General features: G+C 41.8%; 1 protein-coding gene across 1 annotated transcript in view; it reads right to left on the minus strand.

Annotated features, from left to right (window-relative positions):
• Window positions 1–8,227: 8,227 nt before the first annotated feature.
• LOC308307173 (palmitoyltransferase ZDHHC20-B-like) overlaps window positions 8,228–18,073 on the minus strand; it is a 24,019-nt gene continuing 14,173 nt past the window's right edge. The window contains exons 9-13 of the mRNA XM_080752344.1: window positions 17,699–17,825; window positions 16,497–16,595; window positions 14,199–14,308; window positions 14,020–14,067; window positions 8,228–13,193 (exon numbers count right to left, since the gene is read on the minus strand). Coding sequence (XP_080608470.1) covers window positions 14,024–14,067; window positions 14,199–14,308; window positions 16,497–16,595; window positions 17,699–17,825 — 380 coding nt within the window. The 3' untranslated portion in view covers window positions 8,228–13,193; window positions 14,020–14,023. The remainder of the gene's footprint in view (window positions 13,194–14,019; window positions 14,068–14,198; window positions 14,309–16,496; window positions 16,596–17,698; window positions 17,826–18,073) is intronic.

The following is an 18,073-nucleotide window of genomic DNA, read 5'->3' on the forward strand; positions in this document are numbered from 1 at the left end:
CTCCTCCCAGAGTAGAGTGACTGTCCGGCAGGCTGGTGCATTTGAAGTGAACCACAACCACAGAGAGGAGGAGGCGTGCTGGCTGGTCGCTCTGTTCTGTCCCTATGGAGGAGTAGAACCTCGGCTCGCATCTCCAGTCTTTACAGAATCCAGCATGAAAGCAAAAAAAATGGAAGAGAGAATGCCTCAGGGTCCAGAATAGAAGAAATGAAAGGCCAATGGTGGAAAAAAAGTACTCAAATGTTTTATTCAAGTAAAAGTATCAATACTGCAATGTAGAAAATACTCTGTTTAAAGTAAAAATCTGGAATTCAAAATGTAGGTCTACTCATTTTACAGAATGTCCCATTTCACAAGTGTTCAAATTTATGAAATCCTTTGAAAATAGCAGATCTACAAGCTCACAATGTGTCGCATTGCAACACAATTGTGTGTGTGTGTGTGTGTGTGTGTGTGTGTTTTCTTTTTTTCATTTTTTCATTTTTCAGTGGAGTAAAGGTAATATATTGGGGAATTGGAAGTAATCAATGAAATACCTCAAAATGGTACTTAAGGCTACAGTACTTAAGTAAATGTACTTAGTAACTTACTTTACGCCCCTGTAAAAGTCTAAACAAGGAAGGGGGCATGAGGAGAGGGGGTCCTAACCCGTGTGAGAGGAGGGAGGGGGGCATTCCTGAGGACTGGACTGGAGCCCTGAAGCTTGCTTTCCCATCACATGCCCCCTGTTGCCATGGAAACCCGTGCAGAGGCGTCGTCATGTGAGGCATTTCGCTTGCAAATAGTTTATCCCCTGATCATTCTAAAGACGATGCTCTCCCATTGAGGGACTTCACAAAAAGAACTGACTTGAAGCCTGTTTGCACAGCACAGTAAACTAAAAGTGCAGTTGGACCAGCTAGCCTATACATTTCCTAACAGTGATGTTAACAGATTAAGATTCCTATCATTAGGCTATAGGATTTAAAGTTAAACAGCTCTGTTGTCTTACACTGACGTGACTGACCCAATCAGGTGATGGGGGCATGATGCATATTGTATCCATGTATAATTCCTTGTAGTCCCTCCTTCAAACTGTCTGGGTTTGTTTGTAGTAAAGGCAGGAGTTGAGCTTGTTAACAGACTTTTACTTGAACACTGAAAACCAGGACAATAGGCAGATGGGAGGAGGAATCAGCAATAGGTCTAGGCTTAACCACCTGGTCAATACAACATGCAGACCAACCAACCCAATGAATATACTGACAGAGAAGAGTGTTGTTTATCTATGCACACTGGCAGGGCACAGGTGAAGAGTAGACAATAGACCTTATTCACACCGCGGCCATATTGGATCACATGACTTCCTGGGATAGCAGCCTGCATTACAAACCATTGTGAACAATGGAGCGATGGTCCCAAAATATGAGTTCTGTTTTCTTTTGACCAAATCGACAAATGGGCAGATGACAACATCAACATCCCCAAAAGGATTAAATAGAAGGGTACATCCACAATTTTCATGGTAGGTTACACTGTTACTCTGTACAAAGACTTGCTACAGTATCTGTGCAGACTAGTGCTTGCTCTGCCATCATATAGTTAATATTACTGTATCGTGATTTTTGCATATTAATCAGGAACAATCTAACAACAAATAGTTAATATGATGGTGGTGCAAGCACTGCACAGATAGCAAGTCTTTGTACACAGTAAGGTTGCAACCTAACTTACCTTGAATATCGTTACCATGGATGTAATCAATCTGATGTAGCCCTCTATTTAATCATTTTGGGGATGTTGATGTTGTCATCTGCCCATTTGTCAATTTGGTAAAAAGAAATTGGTTGAATAGAACTGATATTTTGGGACCAACACTCCATTGTTCACAATGGTTTGTAATGCAGGCTGCTATCCCAGGAAGTCATGTGATCCAAGATGAATAAGGTCTATTAATCCAGGTGGGCCTGATGACAGGGGCACCAGACCAGAGACAAGAGTGACATCTAGAGAACAGGTATGGAAGCACAGCATGGAGACAGGTGATGAGGGCATGCACACTCAGCATCACAGACTCCCTTGCTGCAGAAAACACACCTTGGGCTAAAAACAGCCCCACAAAAAAATGGTATGAGATGACCTGGAAAAGTGGCTATGAACAATTTTAGCCCAAAAAGTTTTTCGTGCAAAACAAATGCTTGCAATGGATTCAGATTCAGAATCATGAAAAAACCCTAGTTTGACTCGTCACATGCTACTTAAAGCAGATTTATTTCCTGTATAGTAAGTAAGTTAATGGGACCCCAACTTTGTTACTTTCAGTAGCTGTCAAAAATTACCCAAGGGAAATTGAATTTCAAAGTGAGATGTGTTACTAGACACCTTTACAAACATATTGTTGAAGAAATGTCTTGGTAAGGAATGTAATATTGATGCGACCGAAGGTCGCATATACTCTGAAGAATCGTGTCGCTTGAGTGTCCTTCCTTCCTTCCTTCCTTCCGTATCCTCGTGACCGTCCTTCCGTATCCTCTGTGATGTCAGTGTGATGTCAGCGAGTTGTGACATCACTTCCTGTACAGGGCGGCTACACGAAATGTGGATAACACTATATATGGAGATAGTCCAGTCCATCATGTCATATGGGACTACCGTCATAGAAAGTAGCCATTGTTAGGCCGGAGTCATTGGCTGTCTAAACATGGAGATGTGGATAACACTATATATGGAGATAGTCTAGTCCAATATGTCATATGGGACTACCGTCATAGACAGTAGCCATTGTTAATCCGGAGTCAATGGCTGACTGTCTGTACAGGAAGTGATGTCACATGACATACTTTTTATGCCCATATATGAGTCCTAACATGGAGATGTGGATAACACTATATATGGAGATAGTCTAGTCCAATATGTCATATGGAACTACCGTCATAGACACAGCCATTGACTCCGGCCTAACAATGGCTATACTGTCTATGACGGTAGTCCCATTATGACATGATGGACTGGACTATCTCCATATATAGTGTTCTCCACATTTCCATGTTTAGGCCCCATCGCTCACACCCTCGATGGGGTTGGCGATAGGGCCTTTCTGTGTGGAGTTTGCATGTTTCCCCGTGTCTCCTAGGGTTGATACCCTCACAAAAACATGAACAAACTCCCCCCAGAATGATAACAACTAGAATCGTCAGAGAAACACTGTGGTTGGCCAGATAGTCAAGAATTGGCGCGACCTCGCCCTTTAGGGCGAGGTCGCATGTCACCCTGAGGTGTCTTACTAGTATTACCAGACTATAGATGTGAAACAGTCAATCAAACAGTTAATTGGTAATAAAATAATAAATATATTATTAAAAAAAATAAAGATACCGGTAGGTATATTTTAATTCAGGAATCACACAGGGGGTCCATAGCAAAACACCAACTACAGTACACAAAAAAACATAAAATACATAACTGGCATATGATGTCAGTGCACAACAAAGAGGCTTCTGCACCAAAACACTTAAGGGGTCATTTTCACATCTACTCTGGCTTTTTTGTGGACGATTTTTAAGTGGGCCCCAGCCCACAGGTTGCGAATCGCTGGTCTAAAAGCTAAATGTTAGATAGACATCTCTTGAAAGCCTTCTCACTGTCCTTTCAGCAGAAGTGTCCTCGGAGCCTGAAGGTTGAGATTACAGTGGAAGGTTCCAAAAATGTTTTTGTTTTTTATAAAAACAGTGAAATAAATCACAATTTCCTTTTTCTTTTTTACATTACATTACATTTTTATCCCACGATTTTTGTAACCCACTTTTTTCCACCCAGTGTCAATACGTTTAATGTAATCCTGGTTGCTACACTCCCTTTGCCAATAGAGCGTCGCGGAAGTGGATTCCTGGGGTCACTTAATATTCCCCATTCATTTTCGCCATAGACTTTTACAAATATATTTATAACAATTATGTTAAGCCTCGAACCAAGCCATCCAGGATGGAGGTGAATCATGATCATATAACCTTTGATCCTATGTGAAAACATATTTTAATATTATATTATTTGATATACTACATTTAATAACTACCCTTTGTTTAGCGATTTTCAAAATGTTCTTTTCATAGAAAAAAAGGTTATATGATCATGATTCACCTCCATCCTGGATGGCTTGGTTCGAGGCTTAACATAATTGTTATAAATATTTTTGTAAAAGCCTATGGCGAAAATGAATGGGGAATATTAAAGGAGTAGTTCACCCCCAAAATGATTTTTTTCCTATTGATTAGTCACGCCATGGAGAGTAGAGTTCAATAATATTTTTTGTTTTTTGTCACATTCCTAAGACAAAAATTTGATTTGAGTAAATTTACCCCCATTGGTTCCGGATGGTGACCCGTTTCGAAACGGGTCACCATCTGGAACGAATGGGGGTAAATTTATTGTTATCACATTTTTGTCTTAGGAATGCGGCAAAAAACTAAAAATATTATTGAACTCTACTCTCCATGGCGTGACTAATCAATAGAAAAAAAATCATTTTGGGGGTGAACTACTCCTTTAAGTGACCCCAGGAATCCACTTCCGCTGCGATGCTCTATTTGGGGAGAGCAACGGACTCATGAGGAGTCCAAGCCGCTTCCTTTCACCTGGGAGTTTCCCCGGTTGGACGTAACACGTGGAAGGAACACGTTGTTAAATGCAGGGTGATTCAGCTATTCTTACCAGCCCTTGAATCATTTTATTCTAGTCCAGACATCTGTATAATGGATTACAGCGCTAACGAGGTGCACATTTCCTTAGCCTGGAGCCATGGATTTACCAACACTTTGTTTTCACTTTGATTCATGTGTACTTTCACCCATTTAGGCCTGAACACATTATGACGCAATATTTTATGCTTTAAATATAAAAAAATAGCAGATATACAAGCTCACAGCGGCTGCGAGCTTGTAGATCTGCTATTTTTGAAAAATCGTGAAAATTAGGATTTTGACCCGATTCTATAAGTGTCTTTTGAATGCTTCTAAGATTTTTGGAAAAAAACCTATGTTTCTATGTCAGCAATCTGGCCAGCCATCGTCAAGGAAAAGGTCCTTTTCACTTAACTGGAGCTCAGTTAGTCTGTTCTTGAGAGACTACTATGTCAGTGGTTCTCAAACCTTTTCATGTGAAGGACCCCCAAAATGATATGTATTTGGCCACGGACCCCCATCTCAACATATTTAGTTCCAGGGACCACCCAGAAGCAAAATTCGAGTTACAAACGTTTGCTTTGAAAATACATATATTCAAAGATTTGCACACATTTTCACGACTTTAAAAAAAATAGCAGATCTACAAGCTCGCAGCACGGCACTCGGTGCCGCGCTGTATATCTGCTATTTTTCACTGGTTAAAGCAGTCAATAATTCTAGGCCTGAATGGGTTAACTTAATGTGCAGCATTGTTTTCTCACTCAACAGTAGACAAACCAACATAAAGATTAAGTGTATAGAGGGTATCTGCACATTTCTAAAGTGACAATTTAAGGACTTTTTAATACCTCTAAAGTGACAAATTTCACATTGGCCAAATTGCCAAATATCAGAGGCAGAAATTGTTGCTCACAACGCCTCACAAGTGAGTCAGTAGGATACAACAGCATGCAGTGACAAATGACAACATATAAATGTGTGTGTGGAGGAATTCATTGGCATAAGGACTGAATTGGGGAGAAAAAGGGAGTAAAAATAATATACTCTAAATAAAGAAAAGAAAGAAAAAGAAAACTGACAATTATGCTGTATATATAGGAACTAAAGAGAAATGTAAATGTTAAAATTTGATCCTGTCCTTTGTGAATTATCAAGTAATAATTTAGTATTTTTAGGTGACTTTGCTGTTAACATGCATAGTAACAACAGAGCATGATACTGTATGTCCAGTACACTACAGGGCATTACTGAGTGGTTCCAAAGGTTCAAGGATCTTGGGTACATCCCTGGCTGCTTATGGCATGTGGAGGTCACACTTGTTTGGTTTTTAACTAGTGGCGTGTTTACTCTCAACACAGAGGATCAGAAGCAGTTCAAATGTCCAAGTGGTCATTTACCTTGTGGGTTCACACACACATGAATGCGTGGAAATGCATGTGTGCACAGTGCACACACACACACACACACACACACACACACACACACACACACACACACACACACACACACACACACACACACACACACACACACACACACACACACACACACACACACACACACACAGTATGTCTCTAAACCTCCCTGGAAATATGGTCATCAGTGGTTGTTCCCTGGAAGCAGTGGTCATCACATATGGACATGATCATACAGGAAAAGACACACCCTTGTTAGTTGTCCTGTTACATTGTTAGAACCTTATCTTAAATGGTCCATTCATTGTTACACTCAGGTTTACCGTAAACCAACACTCAGGCTTTTACTGTGATTTTACTTTCGTTGCTACTCAGAAAGAAAGGGACAGATGTTCAAAGGAGTTCAAAAGAAAGTCCAATGTAATGAGGCTTTCACATGATTTATTTGATTGTAGTGTGACCAATCTTCATGAAGGTTGTTAATGAGCTGTGAAAATCCTCCATCACTTGAACAGCACAGATGGAACTTTCCTGACGCTAACCTTTGTTAAATTCTTTACTTATAGTTCAAGTGAGTTATGAACACATGTTTTGTACATCTCTCTGTAGATTAGTGGAGTGCATGTTTTCTCATGTTGTTTCCACATCTTTCCATCTCAGGGCTGAGCAGATCTTGCTAGAAAAAAATAGACAAAGAGGGCTTCTTGTGATGTTAATAGAAGGTGCTCTTCTTGCTCAAAAATGTTAGCATTTCTTTTAGTTCAATTATGAACTAGCCTGATATTTAAACCTTTCTTTTTCTTTACTTAAAAAGAGTGCCTTGGACCCATTGTTTTTTGTTTAGATGTTGCTTTTAGTTGAGTGTTAAACCCTTATTCAAGTAGGAAAATGTTCATTTGGTTGATGATGCGATGCATTTGACATATTGGCTATTTTTGCTATTATCTGACCTTGTTGATTCTTGTCTCTGGCTAATCCATATTACTGTACATACAAAACTAAAACTAACCTTAAACAAACTAAAACTATGCCTTTTCCCCTTCTGCACAGATGCTATAGGGTTCAGTGGTTCAGGAGGTAAAGCAGCCACCTTGGAATCCGAAGGTGTCAAAGTGTCCTTGAGCAAGACACTGACTGAACCCCTAACTGCCCATCGGTGAGTGAATGGCTGAATGTGAAATTGTAAAGTGCTTTGGGGAAAAGTGCTATTGTTATGACCATTTTTACCCAAAGGTTACCCTCTTCAGAGCAGCTTCCACCCATCTGCTCTCAAGCTATTTAGCTAACAAACCAAATGGGGCAAGAGGAGAACATCCACCCATCCCGTTATGACAGAGCTAACAAATCATTGCGACCGTAGGTCGCACTTACTACAGAAAGCTCCACCAGGTGTCCGTGCGTCAGTCAGTCAGTCCGTCCGTCACACGTCACACTTTTGCCCTGCTCATATCTCCGCAACCGTTGCCCCGATCCATGCCAGATTTTGCACACACACTCCTTACCTGCCAAACTACAACCTCCAAGGACCCCCGGAGTTCCAGGGGGACCCCCAGGTCCCTGGGGGACCCCCAGGTGTAAAAAAAATACCAAATGTGCAAAAATGACCAAATGACCACCCCCACGGGGCTGCTCACGGGGAATTCCCGGGGACCACCCACTCCTGCTACTCCAGAACGGATGCAAAAGTGGTGGCGCCCCCAGTGGAGGACCCCCTCCACTGCAGCTCACATAAAATGCCCTAACTCGGCCTAGGAGCGTCCGGGAGAGCCGGGGCCGGTACCTATTCGTCCGCCAAGGCAACGCGGAGACCCCACCCCTCATTTCTCACATGGCCCTCTTCTAGCGAGACCTACGGTCGCTTATCTCCCGATTAGGGAGTCTTACTGGTTACCTAATGTGTGCAGCACTGCTGTCAATGTTATTTGTGATTAGTCGTATTTTCTGCACACCCAAATAAATTGAATCAAGCTGCAAATCGATGCACATCTGCAAAATCTGTGAACGTTTTGTTTTCTCAATGTTCATGGATTATGGTTGTGCAACCATGCAGGAGTTGCGATTTAGCCAAAGAAAGCAATGACGGCTTTATTAAGACAGGATGCTTAAAAAAAAGAACATTTATTGTTATGTCCACGTTAATTGTGTAGAGGCATTCATTCACAAAATAGGAACGGTAAAATTAATCAGACAAGAAAAATATATATGCAGTCTTTTTATCCTTACATTATCAATATATACACAGTACATTGTAAAATAGGACATTGTAACAAAAAGAAACAAGACGCGGCATTATGCAGAGTTCAAATAGGTTACATCTGCACGGTACATGCAGAAGTAAAATGTCTTGAGTGTTAGTTAAAAAAACCCAAAAGGGATAGAAATGATTCTTCTCTCCGTTATGACTGGAGTCCCTATGGCTTCATTTATGTCGTCCCTGTCAGGCGGAAACCACGCATCTCCAGGTTGAAACCTCTTCGTAAATTAACACCCTGCTTCACCATGCTCGAGTGTCACACGAAAGTAGCTAAAATAGCCAATACACAAGCTCACATGTACCATCATTCTGCAATGTGAACTTGTATATTATGCAATAACAAAATAAAATAAAGTGATTAAGTGTGTCTGTTTTATAAATATTGAACCAATGAAAATAAAAATAAATTACACTGCATTCATTGGTGCACAGCCTCTTTTCTTTCATGAAATTTAACCATTTTGGACATACAAGGTTTCCACGGGACAGCAACGATTTGGGTAAGGTTCAAAAGACAAGGGTCAAGCTGATTTTCAAACCTGACGCACCAAGCTAATAGTCGACAAAAAAGAAGAAAAAAAAGAAAAAAAAAAGAAAGAAAAGAGGCAGTTTTCACCATAAAACACATTTAGTCACACACCATGCTTCTGAGCATTATTCTGATGTACACAGTACAATGCAGAGTGTAAAGATGGTACTTGTACAACCCCTATTGCACTTAGTTGCGCAAATGCGCACCCAGTGTCGACAATATCAGATCTAAAAATCTCCCAGCGTGTTGTGCCGCAACGTGTTGTGGGTTTGTAGATCGATATATATTTTTTGGGTGTGCGACACCAACCATGCGACAAAGTATAAATCCGTCTTCTTCAGGGCCATTTTTTATGTTAAATTATGCATGTGGATGTATGTACAGAGGTGTGTTAAAAAAATCTCATGGCTGCACAGAGGCGTTTCTCCCAAGACAACAATATTACAAAATTACACTCATTTAAGCATTACAAACAAACCCACTCACACAAACAATTAAAATTACACTCATTTAAGCATTACAAACAAACCCACTCACACAAACAAACGCACGCGCGCGCGCGCACACACACACACACACACACACACACACACACACACACACACACACACACACACACACACACACACACACACACACACACACACACACACACACACACACACACACACACACACACACACACACACACACACACACACACACACACACACACACACACACACACACACTTTAGTCTCGAGGCCGAACAGCCTAGAGAAAGAAAATAAGCATTTAGTAAAAACAAGGACAGGTCCAAGGCGACAGAATTCAGCGGTCGTGTGAAAAAAGGCCAGGTCCTACGCTCTATTAGCACTCAATTACAACCTTTATAAAACGAACGAAGAAAAAAAAAAAAAAGAAAAACAGCAGAAACAGCAATCCCACAGTCTGATCATAAACTCAACTGGAATCGTTGGGATCCTCCATGAGCCTTTATACTGTGCGAGTCAAGCTGTATAGCTCATATAGATCTATCTATCTAGTGCAGATCTATAAGCCATGGCTTGGCTCACACAGTATTAATTAGGCCAGTAAGTTCTCAAGTTTTCATATTTAAAGGACCGCCCGTTTGGTATTCATTAGGGCCACCCACGGGCCCCCACAACTCTTGAGAGTGTACGCTTCTCAGAGTTGCAGACCTGTAAGGGTAAATTTGGTTACTAACGGTCGATGATTTAACTGGGGACCACTTGGAACCGCCTCAAGGACCACTGAGGGCTCCGGACCCCCACTTTGAGAACCCCTGAAGCTGCACAGTAATAGAAAAAGAAAAAAACAAAGAAAAAGAATCCTCCCAAAAATACAGTATCAAAACTGTAGCTGGCCCCTCTAAATGACTTTTAAATCACCACACAACAAAACCCCCACAGTCTTAGTCTGTTGTAGGCCTACATTCATTACGATATAATTAATAATTACACAGACACACACGCACACCATCATCATAATCATAACAGACTCACTCACTATTGTCACGGAAACATGTCTGTAAACTTGTACGTCACAATGGTTCTGACAGGTTTCTTCAAGAGGAGACTCCCGCAACAGCCAGGAGAGTGACCAGGACCATGTTGAATGAATCAGCGGAAATGTATCAAGTTTTTAATTAGGTCCATTTCCCACCTCCGTGAAGTTGGCACCCCATATGATGAAAACATATATAAAAACTGTGTAATTCTTTAGTGCTGGATTTGTGCTGAAATGTGCCGTAAATGTTATAATTAGTGCTGGTATCATTTTCAAGATATTCTACACACCACCACCACTGTTCTGCTGCTGTTCTACTATCAAGTACTGCTGCTCTACACTGCCCTCTGTCGGTCAAACCCTGTACTGCTGCTAAATTCAGCTAATTCATAACATATCAATTGATTTATATATAAAAACACAATTGATCATTTCAACAGCACAAATTAGAGCACATCCAGCACTAAAGAATGAGACCCCTTTTTTCAGATTTGGAGCCAAATAATTGGGGGGTGCAAGGCTCAGCAAACTTAAAATATCTCAAAAATGATACCAGCACAAATTATAAAATTTACAGAACAATTCAGCACAAATCCAGTACTAAAGAAATACACAGTTTTTACATATGTTTTCATCATATGGGGTGTCAACTTCACGCAGGTCCATTACCCTGGTTAAGTAACTGCATCTAGAAGCGAATGTCATTCAAATGTCCCCCCCACACACACACACACACACACACACACACAAAAAGCTTCCTGGACACTCAACCTGCTTGGCTGTTTTTTTTTAAATACCTTAATGTGCCATTACTTCAATCAATGAAGCTCTCATTTTAGTTTCTTTAAGTGTGAATTTCCAAACGCAGGCTCGTATACTAATTTCTCTAATGCGGGAAGTAACCTTCAAATATTCTGTCAGATTCACCTACACTGGCACAATACACGTCACTGTTAAGGACCCTACGCTAAGCTAAAGTCTGAGCTCAATGATGACGATTGGAGGTCAAAGCTCTACATTAAATACTCATGTACATGCAGGTCTAGTGCAGAAGACAAGAAGCTGTACTTTTCACCTCCAGTCTACAGAACATTCTGTAAATCAGAGTGGGGCTCCATTAACTTTCACCTGTAAACGGAAATTAGCCACGAGTCCTAAACGAGCACCAGGGTGAACTGAAACAAGATTTTAATTTGAGTGAAAAGTTCACTTGCTCTAGCTGACTAGACTGAAAATGAACTGACCCCAAGCTAGCTGCTGATACTGTACTATAGCCAGGATGTTTACTGCCACCTCCTGGCCAGCGCTGGTACTGCAAGAAGTGTAAAAAAAGAAGAAGAAAAACCAGAAGAAAGAAAATGTATAAATGAACAATACAAAAAGGCCAAAGATGCATTTGAAAATATATTTTGGACCCTGGAAATAAATTAAAACAAACCAACTAAAAAAAGAACATTTATACCATACAATGTCCAAAACGTATTGGAATTGGTTATGATGACACTGGCCCAACAATGAGGTGCTGAAGCAAGGTAAAAGGTGGCATGCTGTAAACACTTCTCATTCAGAGGTCGGACCTCCTGATGGGGACAGCCCTTTATTTGGCAATGAACGGAGGTGGACTTGCACAGGCTGAAAGCACCGAGCTGTAGAAAAACAGAAAACACAGGGAACGCCACGGGGGGAATGGGAACCCGAAAGAAAAGGGATAGCTCCATCTCAACACAATTGTCAGCAGACATCAAAGAACGGGTAGTCAGCGACATTTGCGTCTCCCAGATGAAAGGGTGGATATAGAAGCAGCAGGTGAACACGTGTAAACCAAACACATAAAGCTGATCTTCGTTTTTTTAGTTTTGTTCCTGTTAGTCCCACAAAAAGCACGCAAGCACGTGCGGTAAATCGTATAGCCAGCCTATATCCACTCGATCCGGATTGGGGGGGGGACATGATAAAAAGCAGCACATTGTTTGATGGACATTGATACTTAATTCAGAAAGTGCAAATGTGCCATCTTGTGCTCTATGACATCCAAAACCCAGTTCCCACGTTTTTCTTTTTTTTTCTCCATAAATGGTTCGGTACAGATAAGTGCACGCACACACACGCACTGGTTTTCCATTTTGTAGTCCAGTCCAGGTTTTGGTTGGCATGATCCATCTCTAAGGTGCGGTCCATACACTCATTGCACAACATCATGAGTTAAAACACACACACAAAAAAAAAACGATGTTGACTGATCCGTGATGACGGCATCCATTTCTGCCCTTCTAAAAACACGAGGTGATAAAAAAAAATCCTTTCTGTTCCTGCCCGTCTCACTCTGCGGTCCAATCAAGCCCTCATACTAGCCCACAGTGCACCCTGTAACACAGAGTTCCCCGGTCAAATGGCTGCTTTTCCTTTCCCGGCATCGAGTCATGCTCTTATATCCACTACCAGTCCCTGATGAACACTGGGTGGCCGAGGAGGCTGAGGGTTTCCTCGTTTACAGGGAGAAGAAACACACCAAATGATCCAACGAATGTGTTTCTAATGTGTTCATAATGTGTGTGTGCGTGTGTGTGTGTGTGTTTGTGTGTGTGTGTGTGTGTGTGTGTGTGTGTGTGTGTGTGTGTGTAAAATTCACTCCTGACGCTGCATGCTGAAAACATCAATGTGTGGGCTCAGTGTGATGATGGGCAGAGGAGAAAACACACTTCGGCGGTTACTCCGCATGGATCTGAAGGAAGGCAGATGAGTGCCGGGGAGGCGGTTTCCATGGTGACAAACTAAAGTGTGTAGCGCTGCTTAAGGCATCGTATTCGACGGCAGAGGGCTTTCTCCTGTGGGAGGCAAAGGAGATGAGGGGGAGGGAGGTCATTAAGAGGAAACATCTGCGCTCATTACGCTGCTATCTTCAGCTGTCTTAGAAGAAATATCAGCAGCACCGTAATAATTTACTTAATTGAGCCAAGAATCTGTGCCAAAAGAGGTTTTTAGTGAGCACTGCATCCGAGGTGATTGCTGTCGTCTTGAGCACTGGTTCTCAATGGTCAGGTCAAAAGGACCACCAGGGGGTCCAGATGAACCCTTACACTTCGGTAACTCAAGAGTGTGTACAAATGTGGCTGAGATTGTCCCGTTTTCAAGCTGCGCATCCCGAGTCCCAACAAATATCTCTAAAACACTAATATGTCCCAGTTTTCAACATTCACTACAGAATTTTCCCAGTTTTCGCCAGAATTAAAATAATAGTTAAGTAGCTGTTTTCAGTGGTTGCATAGACATTTATCATGTTCTTTTCACGAAAACATGCTCACCTAATCATCCAGAAAACATGAACAAATTCATTGCATGTCTGAATATGGTCTAATTCAACACTGAGGCTGTTTGTCAATCACTCACTGCCTGTATGCAACCCTACGTAACCCTACGGTGCGTATGTGCGCATGTACGAACGTTAGAGAATGGACGCGCGCGTGCGCAGTGAACGTGCACATTGCTTTGAGTGTCCCGGTTTTAGGGAACAGTGGTTCAAGTCCCGGTTTGAGCGGCTGAATATATTAGTCACCCTATCAAAGGGGGGTCTGCGGTCTAAAAGCATATAAAATCGGGCATCCTTAAAATGAATAAAAGGTTTAAAATCACTGATCTCGGGTCCAGGCTCACCTGGTTATGACTCGCTCTCCATGGAGATTGTGATGGTCTCACTTTCTGCTGTGGGGCCAGGACATTTCAAAGAGAGGTGTCACACACAGAGAAATCACAAATTCACAATACACCAAAAGGTAAACATTAACTTTTGACTTGACAATCATCATAGTTATTGTTATTATTATCTAATTTACCTGATTTCAGGGTGTCATTAGCCAGATGATCTATGTTGTTGCTGTGCTGGTCATTGGTTAGGAGGCGGTTCTCGGTCTCACCGAGCGGGCTTGCTAAGCCTTGGACATCGCTGGAAAGACATAAGGCATTAAAACAGCTAATTGGGTTCAGACATATAATATGGTTGTTTGGACAGCCCATAATGATATCTTGGGGATCAAGCTTCACTATAATTTAGGGCCACTACTCATGGCATACTTTTTTTTGAAAAATAACAAGGTTTCAGTATGCCTGGGTGTAACATTCGGGAGCAACATTTAGTCTGCTAGATGAAAAATGGTTTATGTTCGTCAGAGACACACAAATGGGTATTTGGGGCGTAGTCAAATCTGCAGTGGTCATTGTAACGTCTTGACCAGGGCAGGAAATTCACGGCGGCCACGACGGCCATGGCCGTCGTTGCCCCTCTCTTTGGCCGTGTGCCCCTCGAAAAATGACATGCCCAAACGGCCACAGTGGCCGTGGTGCCCCGGTGCCCACAGCAGTCCGTTAACTTCATTTCACCGTTTTCCATCTGCGCGATTTTCCAGTCATTACGGTGACAGCAGTGCCCGATTGGTTGAGCTCCTTATATGACCAGTAGTAGATTCGATTTATGCTCGTAGCAGCCACCGGAGTCCCGCGACACAGTGTTATACAACACAAAAGCTGCATCACCGGGCTAAACGGGAGTTAAATCTAACGCATCCTGTTGAATACATCTGGACGTGCGAACGAATGCCTTCAAACGGAGCTCTGCTGCTTGTCTTGTCTGTATTTTACGACAATGTGCATTAATGTCATTGGCTGCACCTGTGTGCTGTGCTAGTTAGTTTTGATAATATGAGACGCCAGCTTTCCAGTTGCTCACTGCATGGACGGACACATTTGTCTCCCTTTATGTCCAAGGCAGCAAGAGAGTGAACGTTTTTCTCTCTCTCTTTCCTTTTTTTTCAAGCCGCTGCCTGCTGTGAGTGCCGTCAACACAAAACGAGCTGTATCCAATGTGCTGTGTTGCTAAAGCTCCCCTTTAAATCACATGTTTGTACAAGAAAGAAAAGATTGTAAATCCAATGATCCAAATGAAGACTGAGACTGTACAGCAGCAGGCAGCTCTGCAATGAAGCGCAAAGTAGGCTACGCTGTTACGTGTAAAACAATAGGGTGAAGTCAGGTAAATTGGGACACTTTTTGGAAGCGCAAAAGTATAGGGTGAAGTAAGGTAAAATGGTCTGCTTTTTGGTAATTGGCCTAGGAAACTAAGAAAAAAGCAATGTGTGATACTGAATTTGTTTTTATGATTAATAAGGACTGTCGTCAACATGTTTAAGTAAAATGTATGTAATAAAATAAATTCGTTTTGATCCTACAGCTTTTAAAAAACAGCCTAAATAGGGCTAGTGGTTCATGTATATAATAATATTATAATTTATATAAAAAGTAACTAGTAACTAAAGGTTATTCAAAATTACAATAACAAATTAAGTACAATACTTAAATGTACTTACTTTACACCACTGCACATGGAAAAACATAAATAAACAGCTTTTTGATATTTATTTAATTGAAAGGTATTACATTAGCCTAATTAAAAATGTAATCTTCCTTAATGTTTAAGCTAAATTAATTATGACTGGCGTGGACTTAAAATCATTGTTTTAATTGATGGCCTTCCTGCCCTGGCACTTGGCCTTTGTGCCCTCAAAAGTTTGACAACAGTAAAGGCCAACTGGCCTTGCCCCTAAAATGATGAAATTCCAGGCCTGGTCTTGACCCTTTTAGGTCTTAGGTCTAAGGGGGTCCGGGACCCCTAGGGGGTCCTCCAAATCTTTGTGTGATAGAAAGAAAATCTTTCCAGATTCTTAACCAGATTCTGAGAACTTTGGCCAAAAATAGCAGATCTACAAGCTCACAACACCTCACAGTGTGAGGTGCTGTGAGCTTGTAGAACGTCTATTTTTGGCAAAGAAAAAAATGACATGAATCCAAAATACACTGATTTTTGTGCTGGCAAACGATGAAAGGATATGGAATCTTTGACAAGATTGTGGGGGTCCCTGCTTCATCTCTCTCTCAACTAAGGGGTCCTTGCCCTGAACACGTTGAAGACCCCTGCTTTAAACCATAAAAGTGTTGAAATGTTGCAGCAGTAATAAAAGTACGTTTTTGGAGCTTACCTACTAGCCTAAATAAAGGCATAAGATGGGCACACAATCTCCTCTGTGAAAAGTACACAAAGTTAACATTTTTGAAGATTTACAGTACGTCTGTCTGATCACCTTTTACTGGGCTCTGGGTGCAGGTTGACTGTGGCCTGCTCTGAGTCTACGTTGTTGACGTTGACCAACTGTGTGGCGAACGTCAGCCCGTCTCCCTGGCTGGTGTCAAATGAGAAGACAAGAGACAGAGCTCAAAACCCCAGCGACCCAAATGCACACATACTGAATGTAACATGATGTTTATGCTACACAAACAAATGAAGAGTAAAGAACGTAAATGGTAAATGGTGCATTTATATAGCGCCATTATCCAAGGCGCTTTACAGAGATTTTGCATTACATTAATCTATTCACACAGGCATTCCACACCGATGGCGGAGGAAACCATGCAAGGCACCAACCTGCTCACCGGGAGAAACTAGGGGTTCAGACTTCAGAGTCTTTCTCAAGGACTCTTGACACTAACTCTGGGGGAGCCATTCCGACATGTCGCCACTCCGAAATTGACTTCTTATTGTCGGAGTGGCGACACTTCCATAGAGGTTAAGTTTAGGGTAAGGGTTAGAGATAGGGTTAGTGTCGGAATGGAGACATGTCGGAGTGGCGGGGTGTAACCTGAACTGGGAACCCTTTGGGAACCCTCTGTGTTCTACGACGGCAACACTACCTCTGAGCCACTGCCACCAACATGTCTTTACTAAAGCCTAATTCATAATTTGTCACACAATGGTATCACTTAGCTTGAAGTGCATCTGATCTTGTCAGCGAATGACAATGGTATAAATTAGAAATGCCAGGCCAGGTTGCCTAACCGGGGCCCGCAAACTTTGGAAGGCAGTCGTAGCCATTTGGAATCTGGTCTAGCCCAAATGGCCTTTAATATACATGTAGGTCCAACACAGTGCCCGAGATTAGCTGTTAACCTGGATCCCGAGATTAGCTGTTCACAGATATACGGAAACACAGACCGACATGAGTGGACAAACCTTTTTGCCATTTTTTACTATTTTGAAAAACATCTTTGAATATTTCAAATAGCTGATCTACAAGCTCACAACGTGTCGATGTAGATCAGCTATTTGAAGAATTTTAAAATGTTTTTCAAAACAGTAAAAAAAAAAAAAGGGCAAAAACGTTTAGGGATAAGGGGTAAGGCATGGACGAAAATATAGCCGACAGTCTCCGCTCCTAAAGCTTTAAATTCCGTTTCTGGTGCTTGTAGAGCTGTTGCCTTATGTGATCCAACATGCCATTCTCATCACCTGGTGAAGACGGGCAGCAGCCAATATTTCTTCTCGTCTCCAAAGACCTGAGAGATGTTCTTCCGGAAGCCCAGAGAGAAACCATTCTTATCAGAGCCCGTCCTAAAGACTGGTGCTCTGAATGCCTCTGAGGTGAAGGAAACAGGTTCAGGCAGACACAGAATGGAGAGAATGAAATTAGTAACTTATATACACAATAGACCAGGGGTTTTCAGAGTTACTACAGGGGGTCTTCCAAATCTTTGTGTGATAAAAACCTTTTTTTCCTCCTTTGTTATATTAACCACTTGAACCCTAGCGTCCGTATTCTGAGAACTTTAGCCAAAAATAGCAGATCTACAAGCCCACAGATCGGCTATTTTCGGCAAAGAGGTT

Source organism: Nannobrachium achirus, assembly GCF_963921795.1.
Source record: "Nannobrachium achirus genome assembly, chromosome: 21".
NCBI lineage: Eukaryota > Metazoa > Chordata > Actinopteri > Myctophiformes > Myctophidae > Nannobrachium > Nannobrachium achirus.